The sequence below is a fragment of the Puma concolor genome, chromosome A3 (assembly GCF_028749965.1).
Source record: "Puma concolor isolate L17-30 chromosome A3, mPumCon1.1.hap2, whole genome shotgun sequence".
Lineage (NCBI taxonomy): Eukaryota > Metazoa > Chordata > Mammalia > Carnivora > Felidae > Puma > Puma concolor.
In genome coordinates this window covers 113,065,721-113,083,097 of record NC_141669.1, presented here as the reverse complement: position 1 = coordinate 113,083,097, position 17,377 = coordinate 113,065,721, and the positions used below count along the sequence as shown (strand labels likewise).

Genomic DNA, 17,377 nt, shown 5'->3' with positions numbered 1-17,377 from the left:
ATTTCCCTTTGCCCCATCTGTCCTCAGTCAGACCGTATGCCCCAAATCCTACTCGCTGTTTTGAAAAACCAGTTTTTCCTATGCTTATCTGGCTTCACTAAAAATAAATCCTCAGATCTAAAGCTCTTGTCTTTCAAAATTCATTTTCAGTCCCAGTCTGTGTCTTTGCATATTTTTAATGTTTCTGATATTTTGTGTCGTGCATTTCCTTTTTAAAGTTTCATAATCTGTTTACTAAAGTGCCAAACATCTCTTTTTTAGTATCTGATATTATATTTTGCGGATATGCTGTAGTCTTGCCTACCCTCCATGGAGTATTTTAAGCATGTTCAGTTTTTCATCTTAAATAGTAAAGTTCTATGCATCTGCATTAGAGTTTTTTCCTTTTACTTCGTTGAGTTATATTTTCCATGCTGGCAGAGCTCAACATTTTTTAGTCTCAGAAACCCTCTTGAACTCTGAATTATTGAGAAAGAATTATTAAATTCTGAATTATTAAAGAGTTCTTATTTATCAATCAATATTTACCATATTAGAAATTAAAACTGAAATTTTACAAATACATATTTATTCATTCACTGAAAAAATAACAATGGACGCCTAGGTGGCTCAGTCAGTTGAGCATCCAACTTCGGCTTGGGTCATGATCTCATGGGTTCAAGCCCCACGTCGGGCTCTGTGCTGACTGACATCTCAGAGCCTGGAGCCTGCTTTGGATTCTGTCTCTCTCTCTCTCTCTCTCTCTCTTAAATGTAAAAAAATTAAAAGTTTTTTAAAAACAATAATAAACCCATTATATATTAACACAAATAACACATTTTTACAAAAATACTATTTTCCCCCAAACACAGAAATTGCACGAGAAGAATGATTTGTTTCACTTCACTGCAGACCTATTTATCGTTAGGTATGGAAGATAACTAGGTTCTCACTTCTGCTTCTGCATTTAGTCTGCAGGCAGTAATGTTTTTGTTGAGCCTTACCCTAATAGTTATAAGAAAAGAGAAGACTGGCTTAATAATGTTTTCAGATAATTGTGGATATTCTTATTTGCATTACACCAAAACTTGACAAGTGATAGTTTCTTGAAGGGTCAATTGTAGTGTGGAATCTGAATACCTAACAGCAAAGGTACGTTCTTGTACATGATTACGTTAAAATCCACTGGTCTGTCATGTCCTTTGGGTGGATCTTTTACCCATGTATGATATTGGAAGATCATGTATTGATCATTTGGAAAATATTGGTTCACTGAGTTAATGCAGATCCGCTAAATGCTGACTCATTATCCAGTATCAAAAAAGTCACATTCATCAATATTACTATTCTCATCACCATCAGGACTAGGAAACCATCAAGCTACTGATGAATACAAATTTTCAAATCGTTAATTTTCACCCAAAAGCTTCAATTTTATCATTGGCAACAGTGTCAGTTGTTTGTCTTGTAGTAACAGGCCGACATTGTTTTGAGAAAATGTCTGCTAGGTAGCCCAAGTCTGAATAATCATGGTTTGTCTGTCAGTCATTCTTTCAAGTTAAAATGGTTTTCCATGAAAAAATGGCTAGTTGAGCTAGCAACTTAACTGTGAAAGTATTGGTAAGTGCCATTGTACTTCTTTATGCAGAAGTGCTCTATGCCTGTTTTCCCATTTCATCACCGAGAATACCAAGAAGAGGTGTATTCAAAGATGGGAATTTTAGAACACTGGGTAATTTTTTACTGCTTCATCAAGGACATTCTAAAGTGACACGAGAGTTATGCAGCAGGTGACTGGTGAGGGAGGGTACACCCGAATGCTAGTTTAGTGTCCCTGCTTTGATTCATACTAAGGAATCCGTGATTTCTCTCACCGCTGCTTTTGTACCGTCAGTGCAAATGTCAACACGGTGAAGAAAGCAAATAGCTTCTAAGAGGAAATAGCTTTGATCTCATGGACCCCCTGAAATGAAAGAGTTTCAGGGACCCCTAGAGTTCTGTGGAGAACATTTTGAATACTTTCTTTTTCTTTTTTTAAAATGTTTACAAGCCCTTTTAGATATTCCCTTTTGTTGAAGAGTCTTTCAGATCTCTTACCCATTTTTATATTCGGTTGTCTTATCTTTTTATGATTTGTAGGCATTGTTTGTGTATTCTGGATTTAAGTCCTTGGTCAGATACATGTATTGCAAATATTTTCCCTCTGTGGTTTGCCTTTGCACTCTATCAGCGGTGTTTTTTAAATTAAAGTATTCTTAATTTTTATGTAATCTAGCTTATCAATGCTTTCCCTTTATGTTTGATGTTCTTTTTGATGTTTGAGAAATCTTTGCCCTACCCCACAGTCATGGAAGATTTCTCATATATTTTTTCTAGGAGCTCTGTTGTTTTACCTTTTATATTTAGATCTATAACCCATTTGAAATTAATTTTATGCGTGGTACAAGATAGATTGATGTCTTACTATATTGAATCCAGTTGGTACAGCACCATATTCCAAAAAGATTTATCCTCTACCTATGTCACCTTAATAATTAAATTTTCAATTTTTATTAGTCATGAAACTATTTCCTTTTTTTCTTTTTTTTTTTTTTTTAGTGTACATATTTAGTTTGAGAGAGAGAGAGCACAAGCAGGAGAGGGGCAGAGAAAGAGGGAGAGAGAATCCCAATGCAGGGCTCAAACTCACCAACTATGAGATCATGACCGGAGCTGAAATCAAGAGTCAGATGCTTAATCGACTGAGCCACCCAGGCAGTGCCCGTTATTCCGTATTCTTAAAATTTGCCCTCATTGTCTTTCCTCTTAGAGGCAAATAATCTTGATCTCTTTGGTTTTTCTCATGTATGGCAAAGCTAGTTCAATAATAATTATTCAATCACTGCTTGTTGAGTGCCAATTATTGTAAGCCACAAGCTAGGCGGTTCATCCATATGCGCATATTTTATTCTCTCAACCCCATGAGATGGGCAAGGGCTCTCCTCATTTTACAAGTAAGGAAACTGAGGTTCATGTATAAGTAATCACAACCAGTAAAAAGCAGTTGTGATATAATAATAGAATATTGGATACCACTTCTTGAACTTTTTATTATGTACCAGGTGTTACACTCTTGTAAACATCCTCGTGTGACACCTACAACAACCTCGAGAAATACTGTTGTCGTACTTTACAGGAGAGAAAGCTAAGGTGTAGGGATTTCATGACCTACCCCAAGTCACACAGCCACTAGATGGTGAAGCCAGAATTTGAACGTGGGTATAACTCTAAAGCCTTTGCTTTTGCCTTCTTACAATTTCTCGTTCCCAAGTAAGTCTAAGTGTTGCTTATGTGTCAGGCACTGTACTGGGCACTGGGAATACATGATGAGGTGTGGACCCAGCCTTGAAGGAGTTCACAGTTGATCCCCCGCTGATTGCCCTGTTCATTCCAGATCATAAGTCCTTTAAAAACAATGACAAGTATTTTCTGAGGTCTGCTAAAGCACAGAGAAGGGTGATTATTCTGAATAATATTCTGAAGGATTGAGTGGTACAAGATAGAAGGAAAGGCTTCACAGAGGTAATACCTGATGAGCTAAATTCTATAGGACTAATAAAAATTCTGTGATATTGAAAGTAATTGGCATGTATGGCTGAGGGGACAGTGGGTTTAAATGAGGCTGTGAAATCATCTCATGCGTGTGTATGTTGGGGCAAGGGAGAGAGTGAGGGCATTATATTTGTACTGGCATGTGAAAGGAGAGTAGGTGAATGTGAGGACCACATCACAAGGGGCCCCATGTGCTAAGGAGCTAGATTTGATCCTGGGTAATGGGAACCATCAAAACATTTGGGACAGAAAGCAGTCTGGTTGGGACCCCATGAACCACTGACTTTTTTCTGTGGAGGAATCCCGGTTAGGTTCTGACAACTAACGTGGTTAATATTTAGCAAGTCTTTACTGTGTGCCAAGCAGTTACATTAAGTGTAAAATATAATCTCTTAATCCTAACGAGAATGAGATAGATGCTGCTATTCCCATTTTATAGAAAAGAAAACTGATGCACAGAGAGGTTAATTAACTTAGCCAAACCAACATAGCTCATAAACATTGGAGCAAGATTCAGCCCTTAGTATTTCCTCCTTTTTTTTTTTTTTTTTAATGTTTTTTAATGTTTATTCATTATTGAGAGATAGAGACTGAGCATGAGCAGGGGAGGGGCAGAGAGGGGGGGAGACACAGAATCCGAAGCAGGCCGAGCCGTCAGCACAGAGCCCGACGCGGGGCTCGAACTCACAGACCGTGAGATCATGACCCGAGCCGAAGTTGGATGCCTGACTGACTGAGCCACCCAGGCGCCCCTAGTATTTCCTCCTTGTAACACATGTATCAGCAATCATTTCAAAAGAAATGATCGTTTTGGATTGTTCCGAGAATAAAGAGAAAGTGGTGTGGTTGGAACTCAGTAAACTTGGGGGTGGAGAATAGAGAGATCGGTGATGACACTGTGGGGGTGAGCAAAGGCCAGGGCATGCGGAGTCTTGGGGGCAAGATCAAAAGCAGTAGGGATCCCTGGGAGGGACTTCATACTATTTATGTTTTATTTTTGAATCACTCTGGCTCCTTTGTGGAGAATGGAGTATAAAGGTCCAAGAGCAGAAACAGGAAGATGGCGCCAGGAGCTGTCACGGGCACCCAGGGAACAAACAACGGTGGTGGTAGGGGGAATGGTGGCAGAGACGAGGCAGATGATCTGGGGTATGTTTGGAAGTATACCTGATCGGACTTGCTGGTGGGTTGGTTTAATGAAGGAGAGACAGATCTAGGATGATGCAAGGCTTTTGTGTTTCTTAGCCTAAGTCATCCCTAACTTGGGGCTACCATAGCTAACACCTCAGTGAACATATTTTGAAACTTAGAGCACATCTCTGAATGTTTCCTTAGCATCTGTCGCTGGAAGTAGAACCAAACAATTGTATTTGTTGGCATTCCCACCGTATTTTGATACTGTTTCCCTATCCTTGCCATGTTGCTGGAGTTGGTCTCCTTTTTCTTTTAAATTGTTTAGAAAAGCATCACCCCCGTAACATTTGTGAGCTAACTGAACCCAAATTTAGTTCCTTGTTTTTGTAGGACTTGAGCTCCCCATTCCTCATTGGCTGTTGGCTGAGGGCCTCTCAGCTCCTTAAGATTCCCTGCGTCTCTTCTCACACGGCCCCCTCCGTCTTCAAAGCCAGCGATAGTATGCCAAGTCCTTCTCATGTTTTGACTCTCCCCTTCCACCTTCTCTTCTGCTGCCAGCTAGGGAAAGTTTTCTGCTTTTTAGGGCCCACGTAAGTAGATTAGCCCATTCATATAATCTCCCCTTTTTGAAGTCAACTGTGCAGTATTACCTAAAACAATCGCAGGAGTGATTTGTCATCACATCACAGGTTCTGGGGATTAGACAGTGTGGAATATTGAGAGGGGGCCATTTCTAGAAATGTTACCTACCATAGTCTACCGTCTGGCCTCCCAAATGCAAAATACATTTCCCCTCCCCTCCCCATCACCTTCGGGGTAACGTGTACCCATTACTACATCAGCTGAGTGTAAAATCTTAACCTGAATTTCATCAGCTTGCAGAACTCCAATCTCACCTTCTGAATCCTCCAAGTCAGGTGCAGCTGAGGCTTCTGAGCACAACTCCTGTCTGTTGATCAGAGAAGCAGGTTGTCCCCATCATACAGTGGTAGGACAAGCAGACGGTAACATTTACCGATTTCTTTCTTTTTTTTAAGTTTATTATTTTTTGAGAGAGTGCATGCAGGAGTGGGGGAGGGGCAGAGAGAGAAGGAGAGAATCCCAAGCAGGCTCCGCGCTGTTAGTGAACCGTGAGCTCATGACCTGAACGGAAATCAAGAGTAGAATGCTTAACCAAGTGAGCCCCCGGGCGCCCCCCACCCAGTGAACTGATTTCTGACAGAAAAAAAACGTGCACAAAAGTCACCAATTACACCATCATTTATAGTTACACCTACCAGAAGCAATACCAATACATACAGTAGAAGGTCAAGTAAATGTTAAAAATTTGCTTCACTTGAGTGATTATTACTTGGTCATTAAAAATGTCAATAGCAAAGACAGACAACTTGGGAAATACAGGACATAAGTGGAGGAAAACAGTGGGATCTAAAATGATAGCATTATAGTTTTATAAAAGCATGCTTATGAAAATAGACAAGAAAAGAATAGCAAAAAGAATCATGTTAGATTATGGTGACATCTTTCTTACAATTTTTAAATTTATGCATATCTGTTTCTTTTTTTCTTCTAAAAATATTTGTTTTCCTAGCCCAAATGCGATACTTCCCACCCACCCTCCATTCCCAGTTCACCTTTGAACTCACAGGATATCCTCAGCAGGGGGAAAAGAGAAGGTTTAGTGCTCTGCTTGCTCAGAGCACTGTAACTGCTGCCATACGTGTATATGCACACACACTCTTGTCTACTGTCCTCAGCATCTCCATGTTCCCAGTCCTAAATTTCTACGCTTAGCAGAACAGAGTAAATAATCCTAGGCTACCAGAATTTCCCAGCTGAACTTGTACCCTGGCAGTCTTAGTCATTGGTGTTCCCCAGACTAGCAAAGTCCAGTCACGTTTCACTCAGTTTGTGAAACATACAGAATCTCAAGTCCCACTCGTGATCTTCTAGATTAAAACCTGCCCTTTTCTTGCACTGCTGGTGGGAATGCAAGCTGGTGCAGCCACTCCAGAAAACAGTGTGGAGGTTCCTCAAAAAATTAAAAATAGAACCGCTCTACGACCCAGTAATAGCACTACTAGGAATTCATCCAAAAGATACAGGAGTGCTGATTCATAGGGGCACATGTACCCCAGTGTTTATTGCAGCACTTTCAACAATAGCCAAATTATGGAAAGAGCCTAAATGCCCACCCACTGATGAATGATAAAGATGTGTTTATATATACAATGGAATACTACTTAGCAATGAGAAAGAATGCAGTCCTGCCATTTGCAACAATGTGGATGGAACTGGAGGGTATTATGCTGAGTGAAATAAGTCAGTCAGAGAAAGACAGATATCATATGTTTTCACTCATATGTGGAATTTGAGAAACTTAAACAGAAGACCATGGGGGAAGGGAAGGGAAAAGAATAGTTTCAAACAGAGATGGAGGCAAACCATAAGATGCTCTTAAATACAGAGAACAAACTGAGGGTTGATGGGGGGGCACGAGAGAGGGGAAAATGGGTGATGGGCATTGAGGAGGGCACTTGCTGGGATGAACATTGGGTGTTGTATGTCAGTGATGAATCACGGGAATCTACTCCCGAAACCAAGAGTACACTGTATATGCTGTGTGTTAGCTAACTTGACAATAAAGTATATTTTAAAAAAGAAAAGAAAAGAAACCTGCCCTTAGCCAGATCCCCCACTGATGCATCTGCACATCACAGTTTGAGTAGAACTGGGTGGTCCAAACAATGCTTGGCAGCACATATGTGGTACAGCACTGGACAGCACTGCAAAGGCTTTGAAAACAACTGACATTGAAACCAGAACTTGGATCCTGAAGCCAGCTATGTTGATTGCCTGCTAAAACAGAAATATCAGGATTCTTCAGAGCCTCCAGGATACAATTCTAAATTACTGGCATACAAAGAACCAAGAAAACGTCAACTCACACAACTCACAAAAAGGTAACAGGTGCCAGCACCGAGATGACACAGATGTTGGGATTATCTTGACAAAGACAGAAAGCAGCTATTATAAAAATGCTGCAAGAAGTGAGGGCAGACTGTCTTGAACTGAACAGAGCAGCAGGTCTCAGCAAAGAAATAGCAGGTATGAAGAAGAACCAAATGGAAATTTTAGAATTGAAAAGTAAAATAATCAAAACAAGCTCACTGGATGAAGGCATATCAGAATGGAAATAACAGAAGAAAGAGTAAACTTGAAGACCGAGCAGTAGAAATTATCTTGTCTGGGGGCGCCTGGGTGGCGCAGTCGGTTGGGCGGCCGACTTCAGCCAGGTCACGATCTCGCGGTCCGGGAGTTCGAGCCCCGCGTCGGGCTCTGGGCTGATGACTCAGAGCCTGGAGCCTGTTTCCGATTCTGTGTCTCCCTCTCTCTCTGCCCCTCCCCCATTCATGCTATGTCTCTCTCTGTCCCGAAAATAAAATTAAAACGTTGAAAAAAAAAATTAAAAAAAAAAAAAAAAAAAAAGAAATTATCTTGTCTGAACACAGATTGAAAAATTAAGTTTCAGGGATTTGTGGGACAATTATAAAAGGTCTAACATAGGGGCAATCAGAGTCTTAAAAGAGGAAAAAGAAGACAGTACAGAAAAATTATTCGAAGGAAATAAGGGCTGAAAACTCCCCAGATTTGGCAAAAGACATTTTGGGCAAAAAACCCACAAATTCAAAAAGCTCAGCAAACCCTAAATGGATAAACCCAAGAAAGTCCATGTGCAGACTTATAATCAAACTGCCAAGAACTAAAAATGAAGAAAAAAAAAATCATGAAAGCAGCTAGGGAAAAACAGTGACTTGCCTGTAGAAGAATAAGAACGTGAACAATTGTGGATTTCTCATTAGAAATCATGGAGACCAGGAAGAGGTGGACAGATGTTCTCAAAGTATGGAGAAAAAAGAATTGTCAACCCAGAATTCTGTACCCAGCAAATATTTCACTTTATTTCTGAAGGATATTAAGAGTTCTTAGTGAAAGGAAACTAAGAATTCATAGTCAACAGCTCTTCTCAAAAGGAATTGCTAAAGGAAGTTCTTCAGACCGAAGGGAAATGATACCAGATGGAAACTTGGAACATCAGGAATGAAGGAAGAGCAATAGAAATGGTAAATGTCTAGGTAAATAGAACTGTTCTCTTGAATTCTCTAAAATGTGTTTTACAGTTGAAAGCAAAAATTACACATTTCACTTTATGTCGGATAATAGGGAGCAACTGTAACATAGAGGAGAATGAATGGACCTGTATATGCCTTCTACGGTCTCTGCCTTCTACTTGAAATGGTAAAATACTGTTTCAAAGTAGACTGAAGAGGTTCAGTCTGTATATTTGATCCCTCAAGCAACCACTTGGAAAAAACTCTAAGAAGAGATCGAGTAAAAAACACTAAAATTGAATAAAAAGAAAGAGGAAACAGAGGAATGAAAAACAGAGGGAACATTTGGAAAACGAATAATAAATGGTAGTAGCTATAAATCTAAACCTATCACATAAAATCACATTAAATGTAAATGGTCTCAACACATCAGTTTGAGCATGGATGGGTTTTGATGTTGGGCAGACCCAGGATGAATACTGTATTGGCCACTTACTACCTATGTGGCTTTGTTTAAGAAACCTTGCTTCTGAGCCTGTTTCCTCATCTGTAAAATAAGAATAAAAATCATACGTACTCAGAGGGCTGCTGCAAAGGTGAAATATGATAATGTATATAAGGCGCTCAGTGCATCCAGCTGTTAAAAAAGGAGAGATACATATTTGCTCTCCATGCATAGTATTTTTGGAAGGACATACAAGAAGCTGTATCTTAGTTGTCTGTAGGAAGACCTGGTAGGCTGGGGAACAAGGGTGAAAGGGAGAATTTTTGCTTTTGTGGGCCCATAATCTTTTATGTACAATTCTGATATCAAAGGAGCTCTGAGGGGCACCTGGGTGGCTCAGTCCGTTGAGCGTCCAGCTCTTGATTTCGGCTCAGATCATGATCCCAGGGATCGAGTGGGATTGAGACCCATGTTGGACTCTGCGCTGAGCAGGGACCTTGAGATATATTCTCTCTCCCTCCCCCGCTCTCTCCTTCTCTCTCTCCCTCTCTCTCCCTCCTTCCCTTCCTCCCTTTCCCTCCCTCCCTCCCTCACCCTCCCTCCCTCTCCCTTCCTCTCCCCTTTCCTCTCCCCCTTCCTCTCCCTTCCTGTCCCTTCCTCTCCCCTCCTCTCCCTTCCTCTCCCCTCCTCTCCCCCTTCCTCTCCCCCCTCCTCTCCCCCCCACCTTCCTCTCCCATAAGATTGGTGCCAAACCCTGTCCTGAAGTGGCATGAAGCTCCTCATACATTCATTTATCCCACTTACATATGAATAGGCATTCGTTTTGCAGAAACATTAGGGTATTTGTTACAGCCCGGGTGCTGCTTGGGAGTGTTACACAATGTAAGTTAGGTACACCCATCTGACCTTTCTAAATCTGAAGAATTCTGAATTCCAGGACACATCTAGCCTAAGATTATGGACGTGTGGGTCTTTTATCAGTCTTGAATTTTCAAATGGGTAGATGCATTACCTGTTGAGGAGATTACATTTTCAAAATTAGTATTTTTAAAACTAAATTAGTACAGGGCAGTCTCTTGGTAAATAGCGGCAGTGGCTGTTACCCACTTCTTCCAGGCCTTGCCTGGCAGCGTGTCTGTCTGTGCCCGCTGCGGCTGTGTCATCGTCAACAGCAGGCCCTGTGAGTGTTACTTCTTAGACTCCAGTCTTCTTAAAAGACTGAGGTGCAGAGGTTTGTGACAGACCTGCCAACCACCTAGATCATCCTCCACCCAGAGCCCAGGGCCCGTCTTCTGCCCTCCAGTCCCGAGGCCTTTCCACATCGCCAAACCGTGTAGCTGTTAGAGTGATGTCAGCGGGATTTGTGTGCCCAAGAGAGGAGTGGGTGACGTTTTTATCCAAGAGGAGAGGGGAGCACAGAAGGAGGAACTCGTGTGTGTTCGGGATCACCTTCAAATCCCTTCGGGGGGCCCTGTTGGAGCCGGGATCATATGGTCATGTGGGCCCAGGCAGGCACTTTGGCCTACAGCGTTAGTGTATAACACTCTACTTCAGCTGATTATCAGTTGAAGGAGGGGCTTGATTTCAGAGACCTTATACAAAAATCAGCTTTATTTTAATCCCTGTAGCCTCATTCGACATATTCTGGACTGAGACTTTTTTGAGGCATTCCCCTCAAAAGAACGGTCAAGAAGAAATTACAGCCAGGGGGACTTGCTGGACTGAGACTAATTTTTTTTTTTTTTTTTTTTTTTAATGTTTAAGAGAGAGAAAGCATGCAAGCAGAGGAGAGGCAGAGAGAGGGGGAGAGAACATCTTAAGCAGGCTCCACGCCTAGCATGGAGCCCAACATACGGCTCGATCCCACAACCCTGGGATCGTGACCTCAGCTGAAATCAAGAGTCAATCACTTAACCAACTGAGCCACCCAGGGGACCCAGGACTGAGACTATTTTAAAATGGGTTCTGAGCATGTGCATAATAAATTCACAGAAGTGTGCGTGCGTGTGTTGCAGCGAGATTGTGGTAAGTGTTGAGTCAAGGGATAGGCTGTGACAATTTCAAGTACACAAATGGTTGCCATGGGCCTGGCAGCTGCCTTTTCCAGTTTCTCTTCTCTGTTCCTTCTCCCTGCCCCGTCCTGTGCTCTATGGCCCAGGAGAGAAAAGGAGAAAAGGCTATGTGTTTCAGGAGCTATAAGGTGCTGTTCTCCTAGGCATTTTTATAGCCATTAGAAGCCCCTTCTGTTTGCTGACCTGTAGTGGGCCATTTCATGGAGATACACTCGGTGCTCTCCAGCACCCCTGTCCATCCACAGTGTGGCATGATGTTAACAGAGGCCACCAGCAAATTTGAACTAGGACTCGGGAACAGTCATCTACATCAGGAAAAATTCCTTCCCTTGGAAACCTAGCCACATCCACTTAAATCACAGTATCCTTTCCAGCATGATAGGTAGAACTGACTGAAGAAGCATCTCCTTTTGGATTTTTTCCCAGTTCTTTAATTAATGGCTTCTTACCTGTAAGTGTATATTAGCTGCTATTTACAAGGCTCTCCTGAGGTCTGGCAGGAACCCCCACCCCCTCCAGAACTGCAAGGTTTGTATTGCTTGCTAGGTCTCCAAGCAGGTTCCAAAGCACACTTCTGCAAATTTTAAGTATTTTTTGTTTTGTAGGAAAAAACCAGAAAAGCATAAAGAAAATCATCCCAGGAGTAACTGTCAGTCTGTACTCCTTTCAATTTTTATTTAGACATACATGCCCCCGCACACATTTTCACAGTTGATTCCCTGGGCTATTCCTAGGCTATCTCTTCCCCCCCCCCCCCCCACAGTTAGCACTAGAGCATAAGCATTTTTTCACATCATTTTATTTTATTTTTAAACGTTTGTTTATTTTTGAGGGAGAGAGAGCAGAGAGAGAGGGGGACAGAGGATCCAAAGCGCGCTCTGCGCTGACAGCTGCAAGCCTGATGAGGGGCTCAAACCCATAAACCGTGAGATATGACCTGAGCTGAAGTCAGACACTTAACCGACTGAGCCACCCAAGGCTCCCCTTTTCATATCATTTTGAAACCTCTGAGAACATTGTCTCCACAATTGCATTTAGGGATCCACCATAAAGTGCCTAACTGGTCCCTACTTAGGCCAATTCCAGTTCCCTTGATTAAAGTCTTTATGGTGATATTTTAATTTGAATTATGTATTGTTTAAGATAAATGCCTAGATAAGGAACTATTGGATCAAAGAGTATAAAGATACGTTAAGACTTTTGAAAGACACAGGTGTTTTGTATATATTAGACAGTACAGAATTGCTTTCCAGAAAGGATGCTCTCATTTATGCTCCTAGCTCATGCATTCCCAGTGAGAACAAAAGTGGGTTCTTGGTGTAGAGGTGAAAAAAATCTTAGAGGTTACAGTGGTTTGTGGCCCTCCAGTGGGCAGCGCATAAACAGATACACGGTGTCTGTGGGATCGAAATGTCGTGGAGAGGCCATACTGTTCTGGCTGTGTGTGGACACCCATCTTATTCCATCCCTGGAAGCTTTTAAGTCTTAGTCTTGGAGTTTGGGTTTTGTTTTTAGGATATTTTCTAATCTGAAAGTTCTTGGTTCGTGATACAAAGTTTAGAAACTTGAGAAAAGTGTAAATAAAATAAAATTTATCTTGAGGTTACTAACCACTGTCAGTACGTTTATTTTCTACAGTATTGAGGTCTCCTTGTTTTTAGCTTTGTGTTCAACTCTTTTCAATATTGCCCTTGTAATATATTAGTCTGTGCCAAAGACCACTTTGAAATATCCCTCGTGTTATGGTCTCATGCGGGGATTTCCCCTGTCCTCCATACCTGGGAGTGCATTTGTGACCCCAAAGGGCATTGGGTTCAATCCCTCGGGAGCCCAGGCACCCGGCTGCTATGGGACTTGTGGTAATTGTCCCTTGTTTGTTTCAGGTGTGATCCCCTGGGCCCGTTTGCTGTCGGGGGAGAGGATCTGGACCCCTTTGGGTGAGTCCTGCCAGGGAGGGGGCAGCAACACAACTTACTCTTGTGACTTTTCAGCCTCAGCTCACCTTCTAATCTTAGAGCTTTTCGTCAGCCTTGCTTTGGGGTGAAGGAGGCTGCTGGGGCTGAGCGGCTGAGAAGTCCCCACCACTGTTCCGCTCTGCCGTGCCTGCAGCAGTGAGGGAGAGCTCTGCTGGCGGGGTGGGGGAGGCGCCGAGCAAGCCAGCAGACAACTCCCCTGTCATTAGCTGACCCCGCTGGCCCTGGCGGAGGACAGCAGCCTCCCTTGGATGGAAGGGTTTCTCAGGTGCAGGCTGAGGAGCACGTGGTGGGCGACAGACTGAAGGGCAGTTCAGGGCTCCTCAGCAGTCACCTCACTTGCTCAGGGGAGTCTCTGATCCCCAGTAGACTGTGTGTGTGGTTTCTGTCGTACACCCAACAAAGTCACTACAGCCTAGCCAGGCCCTGTCTTCTCTGAATGCTTCCGGGTAGATTTCAACCTGTGCTGCAAAGTGACCCCAACATGAGCACCTCATTTTTAGACAGTGGGAAATCGCATGAGCCTGCAGTTGAGCTTGCACAGTGGCCGCAAAGTTTGGGGAACATCAGCTCACACATCCTGCTTTGAGCACAGGAGGTCAGGTGCATCTAACTCCATGAGGGACAGATGCTGTCAGGAGCCAGATTTGGGCAGTCCACATGCAGTCCTAGATCACCCTGAGGCCCTCTCAGGAAACTGCAAGAAAGCCATCATCCGGAATTGTCCCAATGCCATTACTAGTCCTTAGACCTAAAATAGTGCCCTCCAGAACCTTATGATGGTTCTCCGTTGACCTTGGCAAGTTCTGGCACCTGTTCTTGATCAAGTTGTCCCCCTTGGATGTAGAACATGGCAGGGATCTCAGTTTTGTGGGTTCGGGCAGCCTGGAAAGCTGAAAGGGCAGGCCGTACATGCCGGGAAAGGTGTGCTCTTGGTGTTCCTGTTCTTGCCCACTTCCTGCTGACTCTCGGGCAACCGTCCATCAGTGTCTGCTTGAGCTCTCCAGAGTACATATCCCAGGCATTTTTAGTCCACTCACCTCCTTCGCCTCTCCTCCAGCAGCTCCTTGCCCCACCTGCTTACCCACCTTTTCTTCTTGCCTCAGGTGTCGGAGAGGTGGCATGATCGTGGATCCCCTGAGATCTGGCTTCCCGAGAGCACTCATTGACCCATCCTCGGGCCTCCCAAACCGTCTTCCTCCAGGCGCTGTGCCCCCAGGAGCACGCTTTGACCCCTTTGGACCCATTGGGACCAGCCCGTCTGGGTAGGTACTCACTCAGGCCCGCTGAGAAATAGGGCCTGATGGCAGCTCAGCTCAGCTCAGCGTTGCGGGAGCAAGCAGTCTGACTCTAGGTGCGGAGTCTCCACTGGCTCCATCATCCCCCACTGCCGAGGGAGTGGAGCCTCCTCCGGGCCCCGTGCTTGATGCCTCCCCAGAGCTCCCCAGCCCTCAGTGCCTCCCTTCCTCCAGCCCCCTCAGGGAGCACTCAGAGGAGGAGCTGCTCATACTCACTGAAGTTTAAGTCCGTGTCAAGACGCTGGATTCTAATAGCAACACTTAGGGGTACATATTACTGTCCATATTGCATAGATGCAGAAATCAAGACCCTGGAAGATGAACTAACTTACCCAGGGTGGGAGAGTCAGGATCATGGCTGTAGAGCGTGTGCGTTTCAACCCCACAGAGCACCACGTCGTTCTGGAGGGCAGGCTCCCTCTGCTGAGGCCCCGTCTGCCTGTGCGCCCCTGGCCCCGCCATCACTCCCAACTCACCAGCCCCTGTTTCCATTCCAGACCTAACCCAGACCATCTCCCCCCACCGGGCTACGATGATATGTACCTGTGAAGGCCTCAAGAACGTAACATCCCAGCCTTCCCTCCACTCTCCGGGAGCTGCCGCCGCTGGCCCCGTCAGCAGCCGTGTTCTTGCGGTCTGGGGGCGAGGGACTCTGCCCATGTGTTTGCAGGCTGGCTGGGATTGCCTCCCCACCCCCTGTCAGAGCCAAGGCACCTGCTGCAGCTCTCCACCCGGCTGCGTATAGGTCCCAAAGAGCAGTCTGTGTGTCTCTGTCACCACCAGCTCCCGCACACTTCTCAAGGGACGCTCCGGCAACATACACTCTCGGCCCGATGCAGTCGCAGCTGCAGCGCTATAAGAACAGAATGCATTTTGGATGTTATTATAAGAACCAAATGTCAATACAAAAATCATGTTGCCAGGCTCCCACTCTTCTTTTCTGCGCAGCTCCTTCCATTTCTGAGACTTTAGAGTTGAAATCTTTCTGGGGCCAAATGACTCTTTTCCTACCCAGGGCCTGTTCTTGCTTCTCAGACACCTTCCCTTCATAAATTGCTTTTGCAGTGTGGCTACACAGACGAAAATGAGAGACTAGAAAGCCCCATAGGCCACAAGGAAGACTTTCACAGGGGCAGGCACATTGCAGAGAGACTGCGTCATGCGGAGAAGGGCAGAATCCTCCAGTTCTGCTTGCCCGCACAGACCTGAAGGCTGATCTCATTTTTGCCACTAACTTACCGAGTTGACCCTAAGCAGGGCTCTCCCTTCCCAGGGCTTTCCTGCTGCCCTGGGAGGTGCCCTTCCTATTCTACAACATTCTGATGCCTGCCTCTGTGTGTGGCCACCTCTCGGAACTGGGCAAAGGAAAAGAATGAATTTTTGACGCTTTGTGTGGTGCTTACCTACAGGGTAACTCCGTGCCCCTTGGGGCCCACGCAAGAAAAGCACAGGAGCACGGGCTCCATCTGAGTGTGGTATTGAACCCCCGTGGGAGCAGGGAGCCCAGCCTCTGGAAGCCAGTGGCGGGGGTGGATGGAGGAGCTAGTGAAGCAGGAAACAAGCCAGGAGGGCCTTTCACCCCCAGGGAGCCCCAGCCTCCAGAAGCCTGTGTCCTCTGTCCAGGCCCACCTGACCTCTGGTGTTCTCCGGATTCTTTTCAGCCCGAGGCCTGACAGACACAGTCAGTGATGAGCCCCCTCTGTGCTGGAGTGGAGAGAGCACCATAGAGCACCAGGCCCAGAGGCAAGAGATCAAGGCACTAGGCGCTTTCCCTCCACAGCTAGCATTGCATCCATGGATGGGCCTTTCTGCTTCTCAGATCCTTGGGTTCTTTCTCCTAAATGAGGACACATTATCTGTGGGCACAGGGTAGGCTACCAGAGCCTTCCTGAGGTGTCTGCTAATATGCTGTAGCCTGGAACTGCCTGAGAGGGGGTTAAGGGTACCCTCAGCTGGGGCTTGGGTGGGGAGGCCAGCATGAGCAGGCGCCCTGGCCATTTCTGGGAGACCCCATCTCAAGCACTGATTTAGTGAAGACCACCTTGAAGCCTTTAGCCTTCTTCCTTAAGGGCCTACAAATGGGTGGAGTGTTTTTGTTTTAGAATTGGGTCATGCTGGCTACGGAAAGGACTTGGGGCAGTTTGGTCACATAAGCATCCTTCATTATAAAAGGAAACATTAAAGGAACATCACACTAGAAACCATCAGACGAGCAGGGAAGCAGATCACTTTTAGATCTGTGATTTAAGGAAAAGAGGATTCAAACAATAAATTTGGCACTTGGTTTTTCTAGTAGCAAAAGTTGAAAGGATAGTCCTATACATAATTGTTTTCTGAAAACAGAAACTTCAGTGATTCTCATCTGCAGAATCAGCCATTTTTTGCGTGGATCTCCTTGTATCAAGGACACTGAGGAACATCGTGTCTTAGTTCTGTGGGGGGAAGTGAATGGGGCCTTCAGGAACTTCCACGTCACGCTGTCAGTGTTTGTTGTAGTCTAGGCGACTTCCTCCTTCCAGCCAGGAGTAATCACCAGGCCGAGTGGGAAGGGTTCCAGGGTATGCCTTGTGGAAAAGTGGGATCCTTAACAATAAATATCAGCACTTAATAACCTGTTCCTTTTTTTTAAATTAAAAAAAAAAAACAACAAAAAACAGCTTTATTGAGATATACCCACATGTACCCATGAAGTTTACCTTTTTCTTTTTTTTAATCTTTATTTTTGAGAGAGAGAGAGACAGAGCATGAGCAGGGGAGGGGCAGGGAGAGAGGG

The 17,377-nt window shown here is 44.6% G+C and overlaps 1 protein-coding gene across 1 annotated transcript in view; it reads left to right on the top strand.

The window, feature by feature from the left end:
• The window catches only part of PSMF1 (proteasome inhibitor subunit 1), a 42,549-nt gene extending 27,020 nt beyond the window's left edge, over positions 1-15,529 (top strand). Inside the window, exons 6-8 of the mRNA XM_086701876.1 lie at positions 13,217-13,270; positions 14,413-14,571; positions 15,102-15,529. Coding sequence (XP_086558002.1) covers positions 13,217-13,270; positions 14,413-14,571; positions 15,102-15,153 — 265 coding nt within the window. The 3' untranslated portion in view covers positions 15,154-15,529. The remainder of the gene's footprint in view (positions 1-13,216; positions 13,271-14,412; positions 14,572-15,101) is intronic.
• Positions 15,530-17,377: the final 1,848 nt, after the last annotated feature.